This window comes from Phytophthora cinnamomi (genome assembly GCF_018691715.1).
Source record: "Phytophthora cinnamomi strain GKB4 chromosome Unknown Contig111, whole genome shotgun sequence".
Taxonomy (NCBI): Eukaryota; Oomycota; class Peronosporomycetes; order Peronosporales; family Peronosporaceae; genus Phytophthora; species Phytophthora cinnamomi.
In genome coordinates, this window is record NW_027151044.1 from 470,946 (window position 1) to 489,469 (window position 18,524).

The window sequence follows — 18,524 nt, forward strand, 5'->3', positions numbered from 1 at the left end:
CAATAACAGCGTTTCTTGAGCAGGATATAAACTATCACCCCTACATTCCTTATCCAGATGTCATGTCATTCCAAATTCTCAATTTGTGCCTCTTCTCGTGTTTGTTTTGCATGCTCAACTGTCGTCGTTGGTTTTTTTTTCGGATCCATTGCAATGTTTTAATTTGTCAAAGTTCAGATTCAGGCTGAACATGTAATCCAGACGTACAGCAAGACCACAGCAGGTGCAAGCGCCAAAACGGGCAACACAACGGGAAATACAACTTACAATTCTCGAAGTCCGAATTCCAGAGGCAAAATATCCTCGGTCGTACCAGTAAGTGACATACAAGTGGCATCAAGAAAAGCAAACGCGCAGGATCCTAGAGCAGACAAAGTCAAAGCACAGCAACACGCTTCGAGGTGAAGGGCTGTGTTTGCTGAGTGAGCTTTCCAAACGCTTTGGGGGGGGGGGGGGGGGGGGGTCGATGAAGAAGATCTGGCAGACGTGTGGTAGCAAAATGCAAAGTTACTACATCTTTTACTCGTGAGACGTGTGGTCGTTATTGTTCGTGCTAAAGCAGTGAAGGTTCGAGTAGCGAGATGCAGGCGAGGCGTGGATGCTCTCGACTAAGGACGTCCACAACGTTAGCAGGTGCAGGTGCAGGTGCTCGCGCAGCACTGTCAGAGCTGTTGGCGCTGTCACTCCCCACGAGAAGGTGAAAAATGAAATGGTTTCGCGCTTTTGCCGCGTCGTCGGCGCTGGAAGTGCTGATTCACACTGCTAATGGAGCATCTCGTCGAAGCTGGATGAACACTTCCTCGACCATCCCGCGCTGTGCCGCACCGTAGCAGTGTATCATTCATTAATGCTGCAGCTGGAGCGTTTGCGCAAAGGCTTGGTGGCCAAGCTGATCGACGGCTACTCAACCGTTACGGCAATCCTCATTGACGACACGACGCGGTCGAGCCGCATGACGAGCTGTGAGGATCGGTGCGTCGAGCAGGGATTGTACTGGCCCAGCCAGGTCTGCTGCGTCCGCATGCTGCAGGTCGTGCCGAGATCACACGTTGTGGCTCAAAAAAGCGGGTGAGCTCGTCGACTTATTCTTCGATTATCATTTCGGTGGTGAGAACCTCAGGCGTGTCTACTTTGCAGTACCGAACACGCTGGACTCGCCCGCTTCCTCCAGCGAGCAAACACTGCTCGCTCCCTCGTCGCTCGCTCGCTGCAGGGTGCGTTGCCTCCAGCTGCTGCTCTCTAGAGGCACTTGAAGCGTGAGCGACATCTGCGCGCGCCATTTGGTCCGGGTCACTGACATCAGCGAGCGACGTTAACCAGGAGGCCATTGCTGCTAGGACGACAGGGCAAAGCACGTCCGGCTGACGTTCTTGACGGTCAGCCGGTCGGCGGCGCTTACAATCGCTACTGCTGCAGGGGGATTCGACTAAGCCTGCAGCAGGTTTAGTCGAAACGCGTCGCATAAAGTGAGCCGAGCGCTGGCCCAGCTGCCGTGAGTTGCGAGCAGCTTCCCCACCGAAGCCAAGAGATCTCACGCCGCCACGAACAGCATTGCCCTCTTCAGGTGAAGTCCGCAGGGAGGCAATGGCTGTTGCCAGGCGAAGAGTCCAGTTCGAGTGGTGCCGACGCGATGCGCGGCCGGGCGGCGCAGCGAAGGTTCAAGGCCACCACAGAAAGGCAACTTGGCGTCCGATGTCACATCGGACGCATGGCTGGAAGAAGCAGAGTAGCTAAGCTGGAGCTCCTAAAAGAGCTCCATGTTCTTCACGCGAGTCGCTCTCAATTAATTAATTAATCAAGCGACTACACTTGGCCTCTCGTTCGCGTCACTTGCTCGACTTCATTCATAAATTATAGCACACTTTTGCATTTCGGCTGACTTCGCGCCCCACTTGCGAGTTCCTTGATCACTCACTTCCACTCGCTCGTCCGTCCGCTCGCTCATGCGACGGCGCCGCCGTAGAGCGCGAAGGCGACGTCGGTCTCGGCCGAGGACGCGGCGGCCTTCTTGGCCTTGACCACGCGGTCCACGGCGGCCACGCGCTGCTGCAGCATGCGCTTCTGCGTGCGGCGCTTGCTCTCGAGCTTGCGCTGGTTCTGGTTGGCCTTGGCGCGGTGGCGCTCGCACAGGTTGTGGCGCTCGCCGTTGCGCTTGATGGCGCGCGGGAAGCCGCACTTCTTGTTGCGGTAGCGGCACAGCATGTCGTCGGCGGGCGAGGACACGGGCGCGGCCTGCCGCGGCGTGGCCAGCACGGGCCGCAGCTGCACGGGCTGCAGCGCCGCGGCCGCGGCCGTGAGCAGGCTGATGGGCGGCAGCCGCGGGGGCGCGGCGGACACCGACAGCATGTGCAGCCCGAGGCTGGCGGCCGAGCTGCTCGGGCTGGCAGCGCTGGCCGCGAGCTGTGCGGCCAGGTGGGGCAGCGGCTGCGGCTCGCTCTTGACGGCGGCGGCCTCGTCGGCCTCGGACGCGGCGTCGTCGTTCAGCAGGTGCTCCATGGGGACTATTAGCGTATTATAGCGACTGGTCCTGGCCGAGGCGAGTTGCGGATTGACTGTTGTGGTCGCCTGGGCGCAAGTGCAGGTCGTGTCTGTATCAGAGCGGCCCGGCTGCGCGCGCTTGCTCGAAGGAGCGGATCGGCTCCCACTGTCAAATGGTTTGTCGGCGGGAACGCATGCGCCTGCGAGAACGCATAGGTTCATCGGGGAGATTGATGTTGGGTTTTGTAGGGAAAGGAACCTGCATGCACAGTGGGCGCCTGCGATCTTCGATAGGCTGTACTATAGAAGCCCGCTGACCCGGAGCCGGTCGCCGTGAGATGGACGCTGCGCGTGATGATCAGCTCTGGGCCGATGATATCCCATGGCCGATCGCGAAACAACCAGGCACAACGCGCTGATGGCGGCCGCTATGGCGCTCGCGTCGCGTGGAGGACGCTCGGTCTGAGATCGCTGCTACTGTGCATGGAGAGCTGCCGCGGCGTGGCTTCGTTGCGAGCGTCCGGCAGCTTCAACCCGGGACCAGATCCTGTCGCTGCACAATTCGACTGAGCGCACGCAACCTGATTTCTTCGTCGCGTCGCGATATCAGGCCTCGCGCTCTCAGTCGCCGCTATTATCGTTATTATCGTGGCTGCAACCTGGACTCGCTCAGCCGAAAAATCCAGCGCTCCCGCGGCCAACGAGCTCCTGCATCTTGCAGGCTGCGAGCTCAACGCGGATTCCAAAGCCCGATGTGTCCGTCAGACGGACTCGGTCTGCTTCTTCTTGCCTGCCGCGCCATTCGAGTTGCCTTTCTGTGGTGGCCTTGAACCTTCGCTGCGCCGCCCGGCCGCGCATCGCGTCGGCACCCCTCGAACTGGACTCTTCGCCTGGCAATAGCCATTGCCTCCCTGTGGACTTTGCCTGAATTGGCAATGCTGGCTGTGGCGGCGTGAGAGCTCTTGGCTTCGGTGGGGAAGCTGCTCGCAACTCACGGCAGCTGGGCCAGCGCTCGGCTCACTTTATGCGACGCGTTTCGACTAAACCTGCTGCAGGCTTAGTCGAATCCCCTGGCTGCTGCTGCAGTAGCGATTGTAAGCGCCGCCGACCGGCTGACCGTCAAGAACGTCAGCCTGACGTGCTTTGCCCTGCCGTCCTAGCAGCAATGACCTCCTGGTTAACGTCGCTCGCTGATGTCAGTGACCCGGACCAAATGGCACGCGCAGATGTCGCTCACGCTTCAAGTGCCTCTAGAGAGCAGCAGGTGGAGGCAACGCGCCCTGCAGCGAGCGAGCGACGAGGGAGCGAGCAGTGTTTGCTCGCTGGAGGAAGCGGGGCGAGTCCAGCGTGTTCGGTACTGCAAAGTAGACGCGCCTGAGGTTCTCACCACCGAAATGATAATCGAAGAATAAGTCGACGAGCTCACCCGCTTGTTGAGCCACAACGTGTGATCTCGGCACGACCTGCAGCATGCGGACGCAGCAGACCTGGCTGGGCCAGTACAATTCCTGCTCGACGCACCGATCCTCATAGCTCGTCATGCGGCTAGACTGCGTCGTGTCGTCAATGAGAATTGCCGTAACGGTTGAGTATCCGTCGACACCAAGCCTTTGTGCAAACGCTACGCTGCTACGGGTTTGCATCGTGCGGCACAGCGCGGATGATCGACGAGGTGTCCATCCAATTTCGTGGGGATGCTCTACATGTACACACGAGCACCTACAAAGCCGACAGCGCTACAAAGCGTGAAATTATTGCGTCTTTCATCTTCTCATGGGAGCCAACAGCTCCGACAGTGCTCTTCGAGCGCCTGCATCATGTTGTTGGCGATAGCAACGTGACCACGCCTCGTCTGCATCTCGCTACTCGAACCTTCACTGCTTCAGCTCGAACATTAGCGACTGCACGTCTCACAGGGCGAGTCCCCCACTCTTGCATTACACGCATAATGCCTCTATAACGGAGATTCTTCTTACGTGTCTACATTCGATCACTGCAGCCTCCGCCTAGCTCAAAGCACATCGTGTCTCTTTTTAAATATCTGACGTCTACGCAATTTCGTCCTGCGTGTTCGTGTTGGTGTGTTGGTGTTGCAAGCGTTCACGCTCGTCTCGGTCAGAACCTCATGCCGCCCGACGGAGGCGGCGGCGGAGTAGGCGGCGTAGTGGCTCCGTCGGTACTGGTCGAGGAAGACCAGTCATGGGGCGTCATGGGGGTCGTTGGCTCGTCGTGTTGGTAGCCGAACGTGCCATCGACACGTTCATGGTGCGTGGTTAGCGGGGGCAGGAACAGCGTCACGAGCGTCGAGATATCTTCGGCTTGCAGAGGCGTGGGCGTCTGCAACGGCTCGTATTGCGCGTGTCCACCCGTTGTGGACGTGGTCGTCACGACGGCTTCAGCTTTCAAAGCTTCGTGTCCATCTTGGGTCGATGCTGCTGCATCCACCGTCAAAGGCGCCGCCTGCCCCGTTGCAGCCTGCTCCCTCAGAGCCTGTCGAGCCATGCGTTTGCGCATGTCGAGGCGCCGCTGGTTGCGGTTGGCGTTGGCTCGGTGCATGGCGCAGAAGGTGTGAAGCCCGCCCGTGCGCTTGACGGCGCGCGGGTTGAGGCACTTCTTGTTGGCATAGCGACAGTGCAACTGCTCGGGGGCGCACGTGGTGCTCGAGTCCACCACTCTGCGCGTGCGTTTTTTAGGGCGGTCGTTGGCCGCAGAGATGTCGTTGGTGGTGGAGGGGGTATTTTTCCTGTCGTCGTCATCGTCATTGTCTTGCTGCTGGTCGCGCTTGGGTAGTGCAGGCGGCGGGAAGTGGAGCGGCTTGTCGTCCATGTGAATTGCGCAAGTGCCGAGGTCCACGACCCACATCGGTGCGGGGCGATGAGCAAGAGGCTGTGAAACAAGCAATGAGTTTTGGACCGGGGAGCTTTCCGCATGGTGCTACAAGTCGGGCGTCAAGGTGCAAGAGCAAGATCGTCGTCAAGCCATCGCGCGGGCTGTCCTCGTGGAAGAAATCAACCAAACCCCTCGGCTGTAAAAATTGCCCTCTGGTAAATCAAGTGTTGTTGGGACCTGCGATCCTCGATATACAGTCATGATACGGGACGCGTCCTCCACCTGAGGACTCTCCTCCATACAATAATGCAGTTATAACGTTAAGTGCGAGTTGAGGGGCTTTATAACTTGGCATCACATGGGGGACTAGGGCGAATAATGATACGAACAGGTTTGGCCCCACTGCCAATGGATGGAACGGCTTCCTGGGCCATGTGCCGGCCGCACGCAACGACCCTTGTACTTGATACATGTACGACAAGGTGTACTCGATCCGGATCGGACACACTCGCGCGCGCACGGAACTGCCAATTCTAGTTCAACTGACGGGCCTGGAATGACATGTTGCCTGCACTGGACCTGGTCTGGTCCAGTGGACCATACACAATTTTGGCATTCAGTTCCCTGGAAAGGCAGATTGCTACGCACTCTGAATACGGTTGTTGCTTTCCGTCGGGGCATCGCGCGAGTTGCGGCGTCCCTCATCACGTTTTTTGCTGCGCTATCCGCGGTAGCGCGCGGCAACTATGGGTGTGTTTCAGCGTTTTTATGTTTTTTTAACAAATGCGGGCCGAGCCGCACCGAGTTCGAGCGCGCTCTGCACTGCAGACCGCAGTTACCTACGGCGGAGACATGCCTGGCGGGAGATAATACGTGTATTGCGATACATGTACATTTGCCTGGGCCAGGCGGCCGGGAGCACACATCCATTCATGACCGCTCGAAAGTCAGGCCATTTCCAGCTGTCCCCGCCCGCTGCAGCAGCCACGTTGTCACTCCGCAGCTCCAGTTGCTGAGCCCGGCTTGTCGCCGCCGTCATCCATGGAGGTGTCCTGTGCTTAGCATCTGCGCTGACTCAGAGTCCCGCTTCAGCCAGCTTCAGCTTCAACATCCACCGACCAACATGGTTGGACCGAGTCACTCGTGTCGGAAAGCACATCGCAGACTAACGCGAAATCATTGTGCGGTGCCGACAGAGATCAAGTGATGCGCGATAGATGTAACGGTGCACGATGTGTTCGTCGCGGATGAAAAAATTGCGCATGTACGTGTGCAACTAGATTGCAAACTCCGGTACGATTCGGGTGGTCAGCGCGGCTCCAGTAAATCGACTTGATAGTCGACCAAAGATGCGATTGCCTCGATAGTACTCGCCCCGAGATACTTTCCCGCCCTGTTTGGACAGGTCCAGTGCATGCGGGGTAGATGTACTGTACTGCGTGCTCGCTGGGGCGGCACCGCCTCGTGCGACGACCCTGGCTCACGTTTCGGCAACAAGGTGTCCGCATAGCGCGGCTGAGCAGTGCAGCTTGGCTCAGTCATCGTCAATATTACGACCACCGGGAAGATGGCCAGATGGCTTCGGAGGCGTTGAAGTGATCCTCAACTTCGAGACTGGTTGCCGCGTCGCGCAGGCACCATCGAACAGCATGCCACCGCAGAACCTCCGTCCGAGCCTGGACCCATAGAGCAGCAGACACGCAGACTGCAAATGCCGAGGATAATTTTCGCCGCGTCCAGCGCGCTCCATGGACGAGTTACTAACTGGCAGGGACAAGCCGTCAAATCTTGCTAGTGCTGCGCGAACCTGCGATTCTCTATCGACTTGGCCTCTCCGGACTTGCTGCTCCTGTCTCCATACACCCCAAATCGCGGGGATAAGCTCTACACAATGCAGGGACATCCCGGTCTCCGCACCTCCCATTAACGTTGGCAAATCGAGATACAGAGACATCAGGTGCCAGGTCTCCGCATCTCTCAATGTCTCTTCGGCGACAGCAGATGGAGATAGCCGGTCGTCGAGAGTGCTGGGCGCGCCAGTGCTTTGTCTCGTTGGGCACTGAGCTTTGAGATGGTCTCCCCGTCGTTCACCTGTGCTGTGTGGAACGAGAACTTTGTTTTTTCGTGGCTCACTCGGAATTCCCACCGCCCAACAGCACAGCGCCGCTCGACGCTCGACCTGTACCTCCCCCTAGCTAAACAGATCAGAACACCACCATGGCTCGCTTCATGACGTACCTCGCGCTCCTGGCCCTCGCCACCGTGGTGGTGACTAGCCCGGTCTCGGCCATCCCGGACCCGAACGAGGTGGCTGCTCAGGCCAACGCCGAGGCCGCAACTGTACCTGTGACTTCGGTGAACAACGCCGGCAGCACGGCGACCGGCACTGCCGCCACTCTCACGGATGCCGGCACCTCCAACACGGCTGCCGCCATCTCGGACAGCATCACTAACATCACGACGGAGACGAGCATCAGCGCCTCGGGCTCGGGATCCGTCGGCACCACCACTACCAGCAGCGCCAGCGCCTCCGCGTCGGCCTCCGCGTCGGCGTCGGCGTCGGGCTCGTCGGACTCCACGCACATGACGCCGAGCATCGCCCTGGCCTCGGTGGCCGCCATCGCCATCACCGGACTCTTTATCTAAGCTGGTCGCCCCGGCGTCGGCGGCCCCGCCCCACAACGGAATGGGATCGACGACTAGATGTAGTCTGGTGTAGAGTAAGTTTCGGGTCGTCCTCAATGCGAGCGTGCCCTCCGCTGGAACGACATCTGCCTTTAATGAAAGCACGTACATGGTTTTATAAGTGGTGCTTCCGTCCCCTCCATTGTTGTCCTTGGTCCGTGTTGATTGATACCATGCCCCCAATACCCACTCGAGAGCTAGGTACGTCTAGCTATGCCTGTAGTTATCAACTTCATCACGGTGGTTTCGTGTGGATAGCAATCGTCCCCTTCAACACGTTCTTACTATAATACATGTACAATTGCAGCATCGGGCCTGGGGCAGAACTGGTCGTCGGGCACGGATGAAGAAAGCCAAACAGCGAAATGAAGGATTGCATATTGGGATTGTAGATGCACAGCGCGACGATCGCGATCAAGCACGAGATCGAGCACACGACAGTTGACAAATGTATTACCTTCGGGTGTACAGTAGACGAATGATTAACTGAGTGGGGAGGTTGATTAATGGGGCGCGCCACCGCACGCATTACCGTCTAGGGTGTGTACATGTACTTCAGGCTTGAGCACAGCAAGCTTAGGCGAAGTTGAGAGCGAGTCCTGCAACTGCAAGGGCGGCCATGACGAGACCCGACGACTGGCACATGGAGGGGGCCGCAGAGGAGCCCGATGCAGAAGTGGAGCCGGAAGCGCTCGCCACGTCGTCGGCGACCGAGCCGACGATGCTGGTCGCGCTGTCGACCACGCTGCCGGCCGCGTCGAGCAGGCTGCCAGCGGCGTCGGCGGTCGTTCCCGTGGCGTTGGCGACAGCGCCAACGGTGGAGTTGACGGCCGTGCCGGCAGCGCTCGTGGCCGTGTCAATAGCGCTGTTAACGGCGTTGGTGGCGGCACTGGCGGCCGCGTCGGTGACTGTGTCGGCGGCGTGGTTCACCGTGTCGCTGGCAGCATTGGTCGCGGCGTCGGTCACGCTGTCGATGATGTCTGCGGTCGCGACGGCAGCGAGAGCGATGAAGGCGAGGCACGAGAGGACACGCATCTTGAGTGGAGGAGCTTGGACTGAGCAGCTGCTGCGAGGCTGCAGTCAAAATCGACAATGACCGCGCCTTGTAGGGGAGGAGCTGACCTGCACCGCGTCGCGCGATGTACGGTGTCCATGTGTAGCCGAACGACCGCCGTATGTCCACAGGTGGTGGATTTTATTAATCGATGCAGGATGCAGGAGGATTGCACAAGCATGGGCTCCTTCAGACAGAGCGTGAAGTTGCTGCAATGCGCACGGCGAGACCCTCGCCTTTCATAGTCGTTGCCACTTTCTAACGGAAACGTCGGCATGAGAAAGCAACGAGTCATAGCCACGGCAACGCAGTACGCAACGTAAGGTATCCGCTTACCTGCTCCAATATACGACTGAAAACTTGAAAAGTGTAGCTACCGATACGTTTATTAAAAGTGGAATCGTGGCGGATCTATAACGTTGCGGCTTCGAGCTAGAACATGGTCAGCTTATAGTATGTTCGCGGCGAGGACAGCGGCAGCAAAGATGGTTGCGGAACCCACTGCGAGGCTTTGTGCGGAGGATACGTCGTCGATTACCGAGCCCGTGGCGCTTGCAACCGTGTCTGCAGCGTCGCCGACCCAGCTCGAGGTTGTGTCGTAGACGTCTTCCGCTGTGTCGCCCACAGTGTCGGCAGCTCCGTCCACCCAACTGGCAGCCGTATCGTAGGCGTCTCCGACTGCGTCAACGGCATCATTAATTACATTGGCTGAAGTTGAAGCCACAGCAATGACAGCGAAGGCTAAGAGCGCGAAGCGAGCCATCTTCCAAGGTCCCGGGAGTTGATCGTTTGAGTTGTTGATGTTTGGGGCAAAATTGGGAATGAAAGAACAAGAAAGCGCCTTGACTCGAGGTGGACGAAAACCTTGTATGAGCACGCCCTCCCCTCGTCATTCTCGTTCGAGGTCCCTACCGACACAGTCACGTTTACATTCGAGATCGCGCTACCGAAGGAGAGGCAATCAGGACTTCACTTAAAAATCCGGCGACATGGTGATCATGTTTCATAATCCTCATGTTTTGACCGGGGTCGCGTTTGATAAGTACGTACCAGGATAACGCCACGTCTTTCGACTGCGACGCGAGACGCTTGCGCATTTAGATGCGCTCGATCACGTCTCTTCACAGGGCGCTCTCTAACAGCAAAATGGGCAATATGGGGTCGGAACGCTCGGGACTCCTTCGTGAATGCCTATCGCACAACTACATTGCTTGTTTAGCCTCCTGGTCACTTTGAATTTCGCTCGACTTGCTTTGTACTGACATGCGTTCTATGTCCTTCGTCGTCATCTCAACCATGCTGCTGCTGTCTGCTGCTTCCTCCGTCCACGCGACTGCTACTTGCAGCGATGCCGACAACCAGGATTTAACCAACCAGTACTCCGCCGCGGCAGAAACCAGCGCCTGTGCGCCATACTCCACGTTCATACAGCAGCTATCTATTGGCCATGTTACGCCACCGACTGCCAGGAAGTAATGGCGCGAGTAGCGTCGGACATGCCAGACTGCTGGTATATGGGCAGCAACCAGAAGGAGACGCTGCAGGAGGCAGTCGACCGCTGCGCCGGCGAGACCCCGGACTCGACAACGACAGGGAGCTCGGTCGATGTTGCAGCAGCTTGTCGTCTAGTTCCTCTCCAGATATTGTCGTCTAGTTCCTCTCCAGATATGGCAAATGGACACTCGGCTGACGACGACGCTCTGACAGCAACCCCAGACTTGGATTCGAGCTCCTTGGCATCATTGGCATCAGTGCTTCCATCCGAGCAGGAGAGCATGCAGTCATCTACCAGTCTTGCAGCTCCAGCCGTAGATTCGACGTCAACTTCAGCTGCGTCACCCCTGCTTGGTGCTGCATTGTGGTGGAGTACGATCGCAGTGGCAGCTAATGCTTGACGCTTTGGTACTGCCGAGGCATCCATTTCATGAATATATACTGTGCTTCTTATTAAAACCTGTTGGATATTATCCAACAGATTTCGATCATACTGTATGCGTAACACCGCGAGGTGTACTGCATACATGCATGTATATACATACGGTATGTAGTGTACACCACGCGGGGGTGCTCAAACAACGGCAGCTGCAATGGTGATGAAGGACATTGCCCCGCGAACGCGTATCTATTCTTCACGTAGCACCCTGTGGCTGTGAGCGTTGCAACTTAATTCAAAAAGGTTCGTTCGGTGCTCGTGAGAATTGCCTGCAGAATACCTCACATTGCTCGTAATCTACGTGTAGCTTTTTGACCGCGCCGGTGCGGTCAAAAATCCGAGATGGGTCCCACGTACTTTATAGCTTCAGATTGTCAGAGTCACACACTTCACCTGCGCCTCACGTTGCTGCAGTTGCCGCATGAGAAGCATGAAGCCGTGTTTACTGCCCGGAGCGATGCCTCCACGATTGTCAGAGGCCTGCCGCCACGAATGCGGCGCTCGCATCTTGATTATCTCAGGTGGCGCGTCCTGTTCACCAAGGTAAACCCCCGACGCCTCAGGGGATCTTCACCGAGGTCGTGCTGTAAACCACAGGCGGCAAGTCGCTCGTGCACCGATAGACAGCCAAAAAATCAGATCAGTGCTCGTACGTGTACACCTCAGCGCACAGTGAGACGACTCGACCTCGCTATCGCGATCTCATGGATGTACCATTCCCCATTTTGCTTCCAAGCGACGACAACAACAACTACTACCAGCACAAGGACACCACGATAACCATGGTTCGCTTTACCTCGTACAGAACTCTTGTGGTGATCGCTGCTATTGTCGCGACCACCTCGACGACGACAGCCGACATTATCGACGACGCCACTACCGCTGCTGAAGACGCTGCTAACGCGATTGCCAATGCCGCGGAAGACGCAGCTAAGGCAGCAGGAAGCTGGATCGACAACGCTGCCAGCAACGTCGAAGAGTTCTACCATGACGCCGCCAGTGCTGCAGAAGATGCTTACCAGGCCGCGGCCAGCGCGGCCAAGGAAGCGTGCAACCAGTATAACGCTGACCACAGCGCATCGCTCGACTGCACTGAGTCCACGGCAAGCGCAGCCGCAGATGCTGCAGCCAGTGCAGCTGAGGAAGCTTGCGCGGGCTACAACAACGCCACCGACAGTTCGGTCGACTGTGCGCAGGCGGCTGCCAGCGCTGCTTTGGAGGCTTGCTACAGCTACAATAACGCCACAGACAGCTCGTACGACTGCTCCACCATCAACGCGTCCTCCGCGACCACGCCGTCGACGAACAACAACACTGCCGGCAGCACCCCTGCCAGCACGACGAACGCGCCGTCACCCAGCACGACAAGCGGCTCTGCCGACGGTATCTCGACCACGTCCTCGGCTCCGACGCCCGGCTACTCGGCTACGTACGTCGCTGCGATCACGCTCGTGGGGCTTCTTGCGAACTTCGTGTAAGCGCCACGCTTCGGAAGCGCGGCGGCTTCGGGTGTGGCGATGGACTCCATGACGATCTTGCATTTCCGCTTAGTACCTCCATTCCATTCTTTTAACCGCGACAAAATGCACAGCACATATGATGTTTCCTGTTGTCTTCGGTGTGAAGGTGTCGACTACGGTTTGCTGCGTTGTAAGCCTAAGACGACTTGTCGTTGCACTGCTTCATGCTTCATGCACTGCTTCACGTTGAAGTGGGATTGCAACTTTTGTCAAAAGCAGCAGTGAGCTCTCTGGCCTGATTGGTCCATGAAGAGCTTTCGATTCGACGGAGCAGCGCTTGGAAGCAACACTTGTGGCGTCGACCTCGCGGACCAAGAGCGCGCTGCTACGTTCGTTGAGCGGAATGAGAGCAGCAAAGCGCATCGATAAAACGGCTTTTCCAGGATGCAGCTGGCGGCTAGAAACTCGGCCAAGCAAAGCTTTGGGCTCAGCAGGCAGGCTGGTGAGGAACATCCGCAACCAACCTGTTTAACGACATACTTCTTAACCTGATATTATACCAACTTCACCATCTAATTATCAAGCGTATAGATTAGGTTGATGGTACTCTATTCGATAGTATACCTGTGTCCTTCTGTTTTTCGCAATACCAAAAGTATCTGTTCATGCAGGTTTATCCGACTTTTTTCTGTTCGATCTGACTATCGGACAACCGCAGGCACATCCGCTTCGAGCAGCATGAGCCGCACCGTCACGCACATTCGGATTCAACCGCGCCACCGAGGAATCACCGCAGGAGCTGCTCGCACACAGTTTACACTTCATTTCCCAAGAAACAAAGTTCACAAACGCCATGGTCCGCCTGCTCGCCCTCGCCTCACTGCTCGTGGCCGCCGTCGTGAGCTTCTCGCCGGCCGCTGCCATCCTCGACCCCATGGCGGTCGTCGCCCAAGCCACCACCGTCGCCATGGACACGTCCAGCGGAGCCGCCGATAAGGTGAAGGAAGCTGCCAAGCTCAACACCAGCGACACCACCCGGCTCAAGTACCCGCCGAAGCTCATCAATTAAGCGAGACAGGTGACCGATCCCCTCCCGCGCCACTGACCAGTTAGCGGAGACTTTCGAGATGGTAGACGAAGTCCACGTGCGACGCGGGAGGAAATACCACCCACCCACTCCAGACCGAGGAATGACAACGTGACGTGACGTACGAGCCTCGGTATGTGATGCTCTCTGTGTCGAAGTAGATTTAAGCGATCGCAAATGCATGTCTGCAAACAAGTCGAGTGAGCTGTGTTGATACGTGGGTTGTGTTCGGAGGCAGTCGTCGTTATCGGGCGATAAGCCGGTGCTACTGCTACCGGAACAAAGTGGTCTCCCACGTTTACCGGTTGGCAAAATACATTGGTCGTATTCGTCCAAAGAACGCTTCGTTTACTTAGGTGCAGTACTCATTGCTTGGGTGCGAAGAAATCTTGCATCGTACGTTGCTGCAACTCTTTCTTCATCGTTTTGGGCTTCTTTTTGATCGCCTCGGATGAATCGTCAGTTTGGTCTTCGCACCGAGAAGGGGTAGCTGAAGGGCTACGCTTGGATTCTGGGGACGACGAAGTGGTGAGGGCTTGCGGGGAGTTATCAGGCTGCTGCTTGGTTTCCGCTTCATCGTTGTGTTCTACCGGTAGATGGAGCGCTGCGAATGCTCGTTCCAGTGAAATAGCAGCACGAGTCAATACACTCTGTTGCCCTCTCACCCCGCGACCAACGCTTAGCTCGTCAAATAAAAATTTCATCAACCACTGAGCCAGTCTTCCACTCTGACGATCCCATTCACGTGCTTTCGCGCTAGTTGCAAGCGTTAGTAGCGGATTAACTTTAGTCTGTAGATCCAGGTCTCGCTCGAAAAGTACGTAGACTAGCTCGCGATGTCGAAGCGATGCTGCAAGCCACTGGATCAGAAACTTCAGCTCGCGATCGCCTTGAAACACGCCGCAGCCCCAGTTTCCTGTAGCCACAGGCCAGCACCGCCCACCATCTAGTGCGTCGGGGTAGGCAAAGCCTGCGTACGCTTTTACGAGATCGCGCCATACATGTCCACGTGTGTACTGCCGTTCTACTCGCGCAGAACCATAGTCAGTCGCGTCAATTCCTACGATCACGCAGTCCCGGCGAAGACGCCCATCAGCTTGAGGTACCAACGAAGTTGAATCTTGAAAATTACCGCCATAAACAAATGATCCACCGTAGCCTTGGTACGAGCTGAAGCGCTCTGTTCCATGAATCACAAATGCTTCGTGGGGCTCCAGCCTGGCAAAGATGAGGCACGATACGAGTAGTTCTGGCGACAATAAAAACCGAATCTCTTCTTGAACGCAACCGGAGTTGAGCACACCACCACCGGCAAATTTGTTTGCAAAATCAATCTGCAAATGGTTGTCAAGATCTTCAATCAGCGTATCAGACACACATCTCGCTGCATGCAAGCGCGTATGTGTATCTGTATCATCGTCATGCACTTGGTGCGCAGACTCAGCAATACTTGAGGAAGTTCCTATTATTGCGAGGAGTTCTTGAGAAGTTTGGTCCGACCGGATTCGCCCTTCAGAGACAGGCAAATGCACACCGACGCGCGCAAAATCAATAACTCCTGCAGACAGCGCCGCCCGATCCGAATTCAGTCGCGGGACCACCCGCAAGAAGTACTGCAAAATACACCGCAATTTCTGGGCCTTTAGTACAACCATCTTGCCCATACTACCGGGAGCCGAAAACATTCGAACCGCAGTAAAGTATGGGAATTGAATCATGTCGTCGTTGCTGTTGCCGCGCCGCCCTGCTTTTCGGCTCTGAGGGCTGAGCTCAGGCTGAACTTGCTTGGCAATGTCTTGGTCCGGAAAAATACCAAAGAAGCAGCCACACACCAGCGTCAGCACTTCAAGTTTCGTGAACCGGTGGGTCTGCGTCACCACCTGCCGCTTAATCCGCGCGTCATCGCCAGCATTTACTTCCTCTTCTTCACTAGCTTCCAATGGAGTCAACAACGGTGGCGGCGTCGCGAACATTTGCGGCATGTCGAGCACCAACCGCATCATTTCCGGCAGCACGTCGTCAAAGAACGTTGCCCGCTCCTCTCTCGTCAGTAACTACAGAGCATCGCCACAATAAAACACCACAAAGCAAAAATACTCTTAGCACCACAGAAGGCAACTCCACCTCCTCTCGCTCCCTCCACAAACCTCGATCACCGCGTACTCCAGACAGTTAAACCTGCGTCTAGGGTCCGACAGCGTGATCCTGTCACAGCAGCAGCAGTAGACACAACACCGCAATCACTCTCTCGTGTCCCACAACACCCAGACTCTCCTCTAAAACCCGTACTGTTGCAGTCTGGCTGCGAGTTCGTGGACGTCTCGTATCGGTCGGCTCAGGTGGGCAGCGACGTAGGGCCAGAGCGGCACCTCGTCCCGGAAGAGGAAGCCCGGCGAGCAGGGCAGCTGCATCCTGTGTCTGTGCTCTGCGGCTGTAGGCGGCTCCATCCTGACGTCCCCGTCGCCGTCGAGCTGGCCCTGCGCCGCGTCCTGGAAAGCTCTGGGGTACTGCAGCCGCAGGCCCGCGGGTCTGGGCGGCGGCTCGAAGAACGGGTGGCTGTCGGGCCGCAGCCAGCGCCCGAGGCGCAGCGTCTCCTGCAGCCAGAAGCGCGTCACGGGGCGCACAGGCGCAGCCAATTGCGGCGGCTCGCAGTCCGCCCAGTAGCTGGTGAGCACGTGCACGACGTCGGGTTGGCTGGTGCCGGCGTAGATCGACGCATCGTGGCGCAGCAGCAGCGTCTCCAGCTCGCGGCGCTCGCGCTGCGGCACGCAGTGGAAGGCGAAGACGGCGCCGCTCAGGGAGAAGCCGCGCGACATGCTGGTGCTGGAACAGGATCAGCGAGGTGTCAAATGGAGAAATGCAATTTACAGAGAAGTAGGAGGTTGTAAATGCAATTATTTTGATGTTGATGTAATCGTGGTTTGGTGATGAAAACGGTCCGGGAACTTGATGATGGTATGATGACAAATATGTAAATAGAATGCGTATCTCAGAGTGATGGTTGTTTTGGTTCCCATGAATTTGTGATGACGCATCTGAAGTTGGTGTATGCTACACCAAGTGCATGTTCGACGTGCGATGACTCGCACTTGTGGTCGTGGCACGACCGCGACACATACCCCACTAGCGAAAAGTTATCAGGTCTCTTGCTTGCAGCCATGGACATCGAGGTATTGGAGGCGCCGCTGCACGCGGTCCCGCCCTGGACGGAGGACGAGGTGGCCTTCGTGTCGGCGCTGCTGTCCGACGCGCCCGACGTGCTGAGCGACGAGCAGAGCTCTCCCAGTCCGCCGGCGTCCGTGGACGGCGAGAACGACGTCCCCAAAGCCAACGCCAATCGCTCCGCCTCTCAGCCGCGCAAGAGCGTCAAGCAGCAGAAGAAGAGCCTGTCGCCCGAGGAGCGCGCGGCCGCCAGACGCGCCAGCCACCGCGAGACCATGCGCAGGTCCAGGCAGAGGTTCCGGGACCAGATCGCCGCCATGATGCGCACGGTGCAGGAGCTGGAGGGCGTCAGGGCGCAGGCGCTCGAGCAGCAGCAGCAGCAACAGCGCTCGGACGACGGACTGCAGGGCCAAGTGGCCCACCTGGAGCGACAGCGGCAGCAGCTGCTGGACGAGAACGACGCGCTGCACGCGCAGTTGGTGGACTCGCTGCTGGCCATCACGCGCGCGCACCCGGACAACTTCGAGCACGACCAGGTGCAGCGCCGAGTGGCGGGGAAGCTCGGTGAGAAGCAGGCAGACGACGGCGCGGACTTCTACGTCATGAGCACGGGAAATGGCGCCATTGTGAAGAGAGACCCCGTCACACTCTGCGACTTCGTGACGTGGGACGTTGGCACCGTTGGCCACTGCTTGCAGCTCGTGCGAGACGCAACGAGCGAGATCGCCAGGTTTTACACGGCAGTGGCGGGCGCGAAGCCCCAGCAGCAAATGGCGGTCGACATGATGGGATGGAGACAACTGCGACGCGCTCTGGTGAAGCAAGACACCTGCGTCGAGTTTGCGTTCGACAAGGTTTTCGCTGGGTATTCGCCTGGGCAACTGTTTCACAAGACGTGGGCGTTCTGCCGGGACCAGCGGCAGTTTGCTGCAATGCTGGAGCCGGTGCTGCACGCACTGCAGCTTGAAGTGCTACATCAGATCAACGACGACATTGTTGTGGTGCGACGGATGCAGCAGGAATTGAGCCCCGAGGGCGAAAAGCAAACGCCGACCAAGTACCGCAGCATTTACCTGCTGTATCGCATGACGTCCCCTGCCGGGCTCTTCGTGGTGCTGCAGTCGGTTAACCCGTCGTTCACTCGGCGCTGCGGGTGTGCCAACAATCTCTGGTTCGAATCGTTTTTGTGGTTTGGATTTTCGTCGGCTGAGGCGAGTGATAGTGGGAAGGCTGGATGCCGCGTCCGCTTTGGCGGGTCTTTGGACGGACATTCGGAGGAGTTTGCTCGTCGCTGGCAGCGCGAGATTTTCTTCATGCTGCTGAGCTGGGAAACGCACAACGTCGCTCCAGTTGTGCTGCTGCCTCAATCTGACTCGGCCTGAAGAGAGAGCAAGATGATTTAATCAGTTGGCGTGCAAAGCTGACCTCGTACGGAGTAAGCACCTGGAAAATACATGGCTGAGCAAGTACTTGACTTGTTCGACTACTTGGTTCAACATGTTATCTCGCTAACTTCTACAAACAAATACAGCGGTATGAATACGCACAAATTTCCTCGGTTTGCTGCCGCAGCGTGACTGCTGGTCGCGTGGTGATTCTTATGGATTTTGCTTGGCCCCGCTTTCGCTTCTGGTTACGCGTCATCTGCGCTTTCATTGGTGAGAAGAGGTGGGAAAACTAGGGTCTCCCATCGAATGGCGACGAACAATGCTTCTTCAAGCCAGCAAGCTGCAAATTCCTCGCTCGCGTACGTGTTAGCGCCACCAAACTCAGCAGCTGTCATTTGAGCGCCCGCGTCTTCGGATGAATAATACATCCAATAGAAGATATCGCACC

General features: G+C 57.3%; 10 protein-coding genes across 10 annotated transcripts; 5 read left to right on the forward strand and 5 right to left on the reverse strand.

Annotated features, from left to right (window-relative positions):
* Window positions 1-1,126: 1,126 nt before the first annotated feature.
* IUM83_15777 (uncharacterized protein) lies at window positions 1,127-1,463 on the reverse strand (the record flags this gene model as incomplete). The annotated part of the gene is made up of 2 exons (XM_067940617.1): window positions 1,127-1,293; window positions 1,400-1,463. 2 exons carry the CDS (start codon window positions 1,461-1,463, stop codon window positions 1,127-1,129), a joined length of 231 nt encoding a protein of 76 aa, XP_067782119.1.
* A 478-nt stretch (window positions 1,464-1,941) lies between these two features.
* Window positions 1,942-2,496, reverse strand: IUM83_15778 (uncharacterized protein; the record flags this gene model as incomplete). The annotated part of the gene is made up of 1 exon (XM_067940618.1): window positions 1,942-2,496. The coding sequence occupies one exon, from the start codon at window positions 2,494-2,496 to the stop codon at window positions 1,942-1,944; it is 555 nt and encodes a 184-aa protein (XP_067782116.1).
* Window positions 2,497-3,502: 1,006 nt separating this feature from the next.
* IUM83_15779 (uncharacterized protein) lies at window positions 3,503-3,890 on the forward strand (the record flags this gene model as incomplete). The annotated part of the gene is made up of 2 exons (XM_067940619.1): window positions 3,503-3,572; window positions 3,679-3,890. 2 exons carry the CDS (start codon window positions 3,503-3,505, stop codon window positions 3,888-3,890), a joined length of 282 nt encoding a protein of 93 aa, XP_067782117.1.
* A 703-nt stretch (window positions 3,891-4,593) lies between these two features.
* Window positions 4,594-5,340, reverse strand: IUM83_15780 (putative glucosidase; the record flags this gene model as incomplete). Its single annotated transcript, XM_067940620.1, has 1 exon — window positions 4,594-5,340. The coding sequence occupies one exon, from the start codon at window positions 5,338-5,340 to the stop codon at window positions 4,594-4,596; it is 747 nt and encodes a 248-aa protein (XP_067782049.1).
* Window positions 5,341-7,524: 2,184 nt separating this feature from the next.
* On the forward strand, window positions 7,525-7,953 carry IUM83_15781 (putative GPI-anchored serine-threonine rich hypothetical protein; the record flags this gene model as incomplete). The annotated part of the gene is made up of 1 exon (XM_067940621.1): window positions 7,525-7,953. The coding sequence occupies one exon, from the start codon at window positions 7,525-7,527 to the stop codon at window positions 7,951-7,953; it is 429 nt and encodes a 142-aa protein (XP_067782048.1).
* Window positions 7,954-8,568: 615 nt separating this feature from the next.
* Window positions 8,569-9,027, reverse strand: IUM83_15782 (putative GPI-anchored acidic protein; the record flags this gene model as incomplete). The annotated part of the gene is made up of 1 exon (XM_067940622.1): window positions 8,569-9,027. One exon carries the CDS (start codon window positions 9,025-9,027, stop codon window positions 8,569-8,571), a length of 459 nt encoding a protein of 152 aa, XP_067782047.1.
* A 2,656-nt stretch (window positions 9,028-11,683) lies between these two features.
* Window positions 11,684-12,457, forward strand: IUM83_15783 (Carnitine O-palmitoyltransferase 2; the record flags this gene model as incomplete). Its single annotated transcript, XM_067940623.1, has 1 exon — window positions 11,684-12,457. The coding sequence occupies one exon, from the start codon at window positions 11,684-11,686 to the stop codon at window positions 12,455-12,457; it is 774 nt and encodes a 257-aa protein (XP_067782046.1).
* Window positions 12,458-13,292: 835 nt separating this feature from the next.
* Window positions 13,293-13,508, forward strand: IUM83_15784 (uncharacterized protein; the record flags this gene model as incomplete). The annotated part of the gene is made up of 1 exon (XM_067940624.1): window positions 13,293-13,508. One exon carries the CDS (start codon window positions 13,293-13,295, stop codon window positions 13,506-13,508), a length of 216 nt encoding a protein of 71 aa, XP_067782051.1.
* Window positions 13,509-15,240: 1,732 nt separating this feature from the next.
* Window positions 15,241-16,342, reverse strand: IUM83_15785 (Poly(ADP-ribose) glycohydrolase; the record flags this gene model as incomplete). Its single annotated transcript, XM_067940625.1, has 4 exons — window positions 15,241-15,321; window positions 15,407-15,580; window positions 15,674-15,731; window positions 15,816-16,342. The coding sequence occupies 4 exons, from the start codon at window positions 16,340-16,342 to the stop codon at window positions 15,241-15,243; spliced, it is 840 nt and encodes a 279-aa protein (XP_067782050.1).
* A 342-nt stretch (window positions 16,343-16,684) lies between these two features.
* On the forward strand, window positions 16,685-18,070 carry IUM83_15786 (uncharacterized protein; the record flags this gene model as incomplete). Its single annotated transcript, XM_067940626.1, has 1 exon — window positions 16,685-18,070. One exon carries the CDS (start codon window positions 16,685-16,687, stop codon window positions 18,068-18,070), a length of 1,386 nt encoding a protein of 461 aa, XP_067782096.1.
* Between the last annotated feature and the right edge of the window lie 454 nt (window positions 18,071-18,524).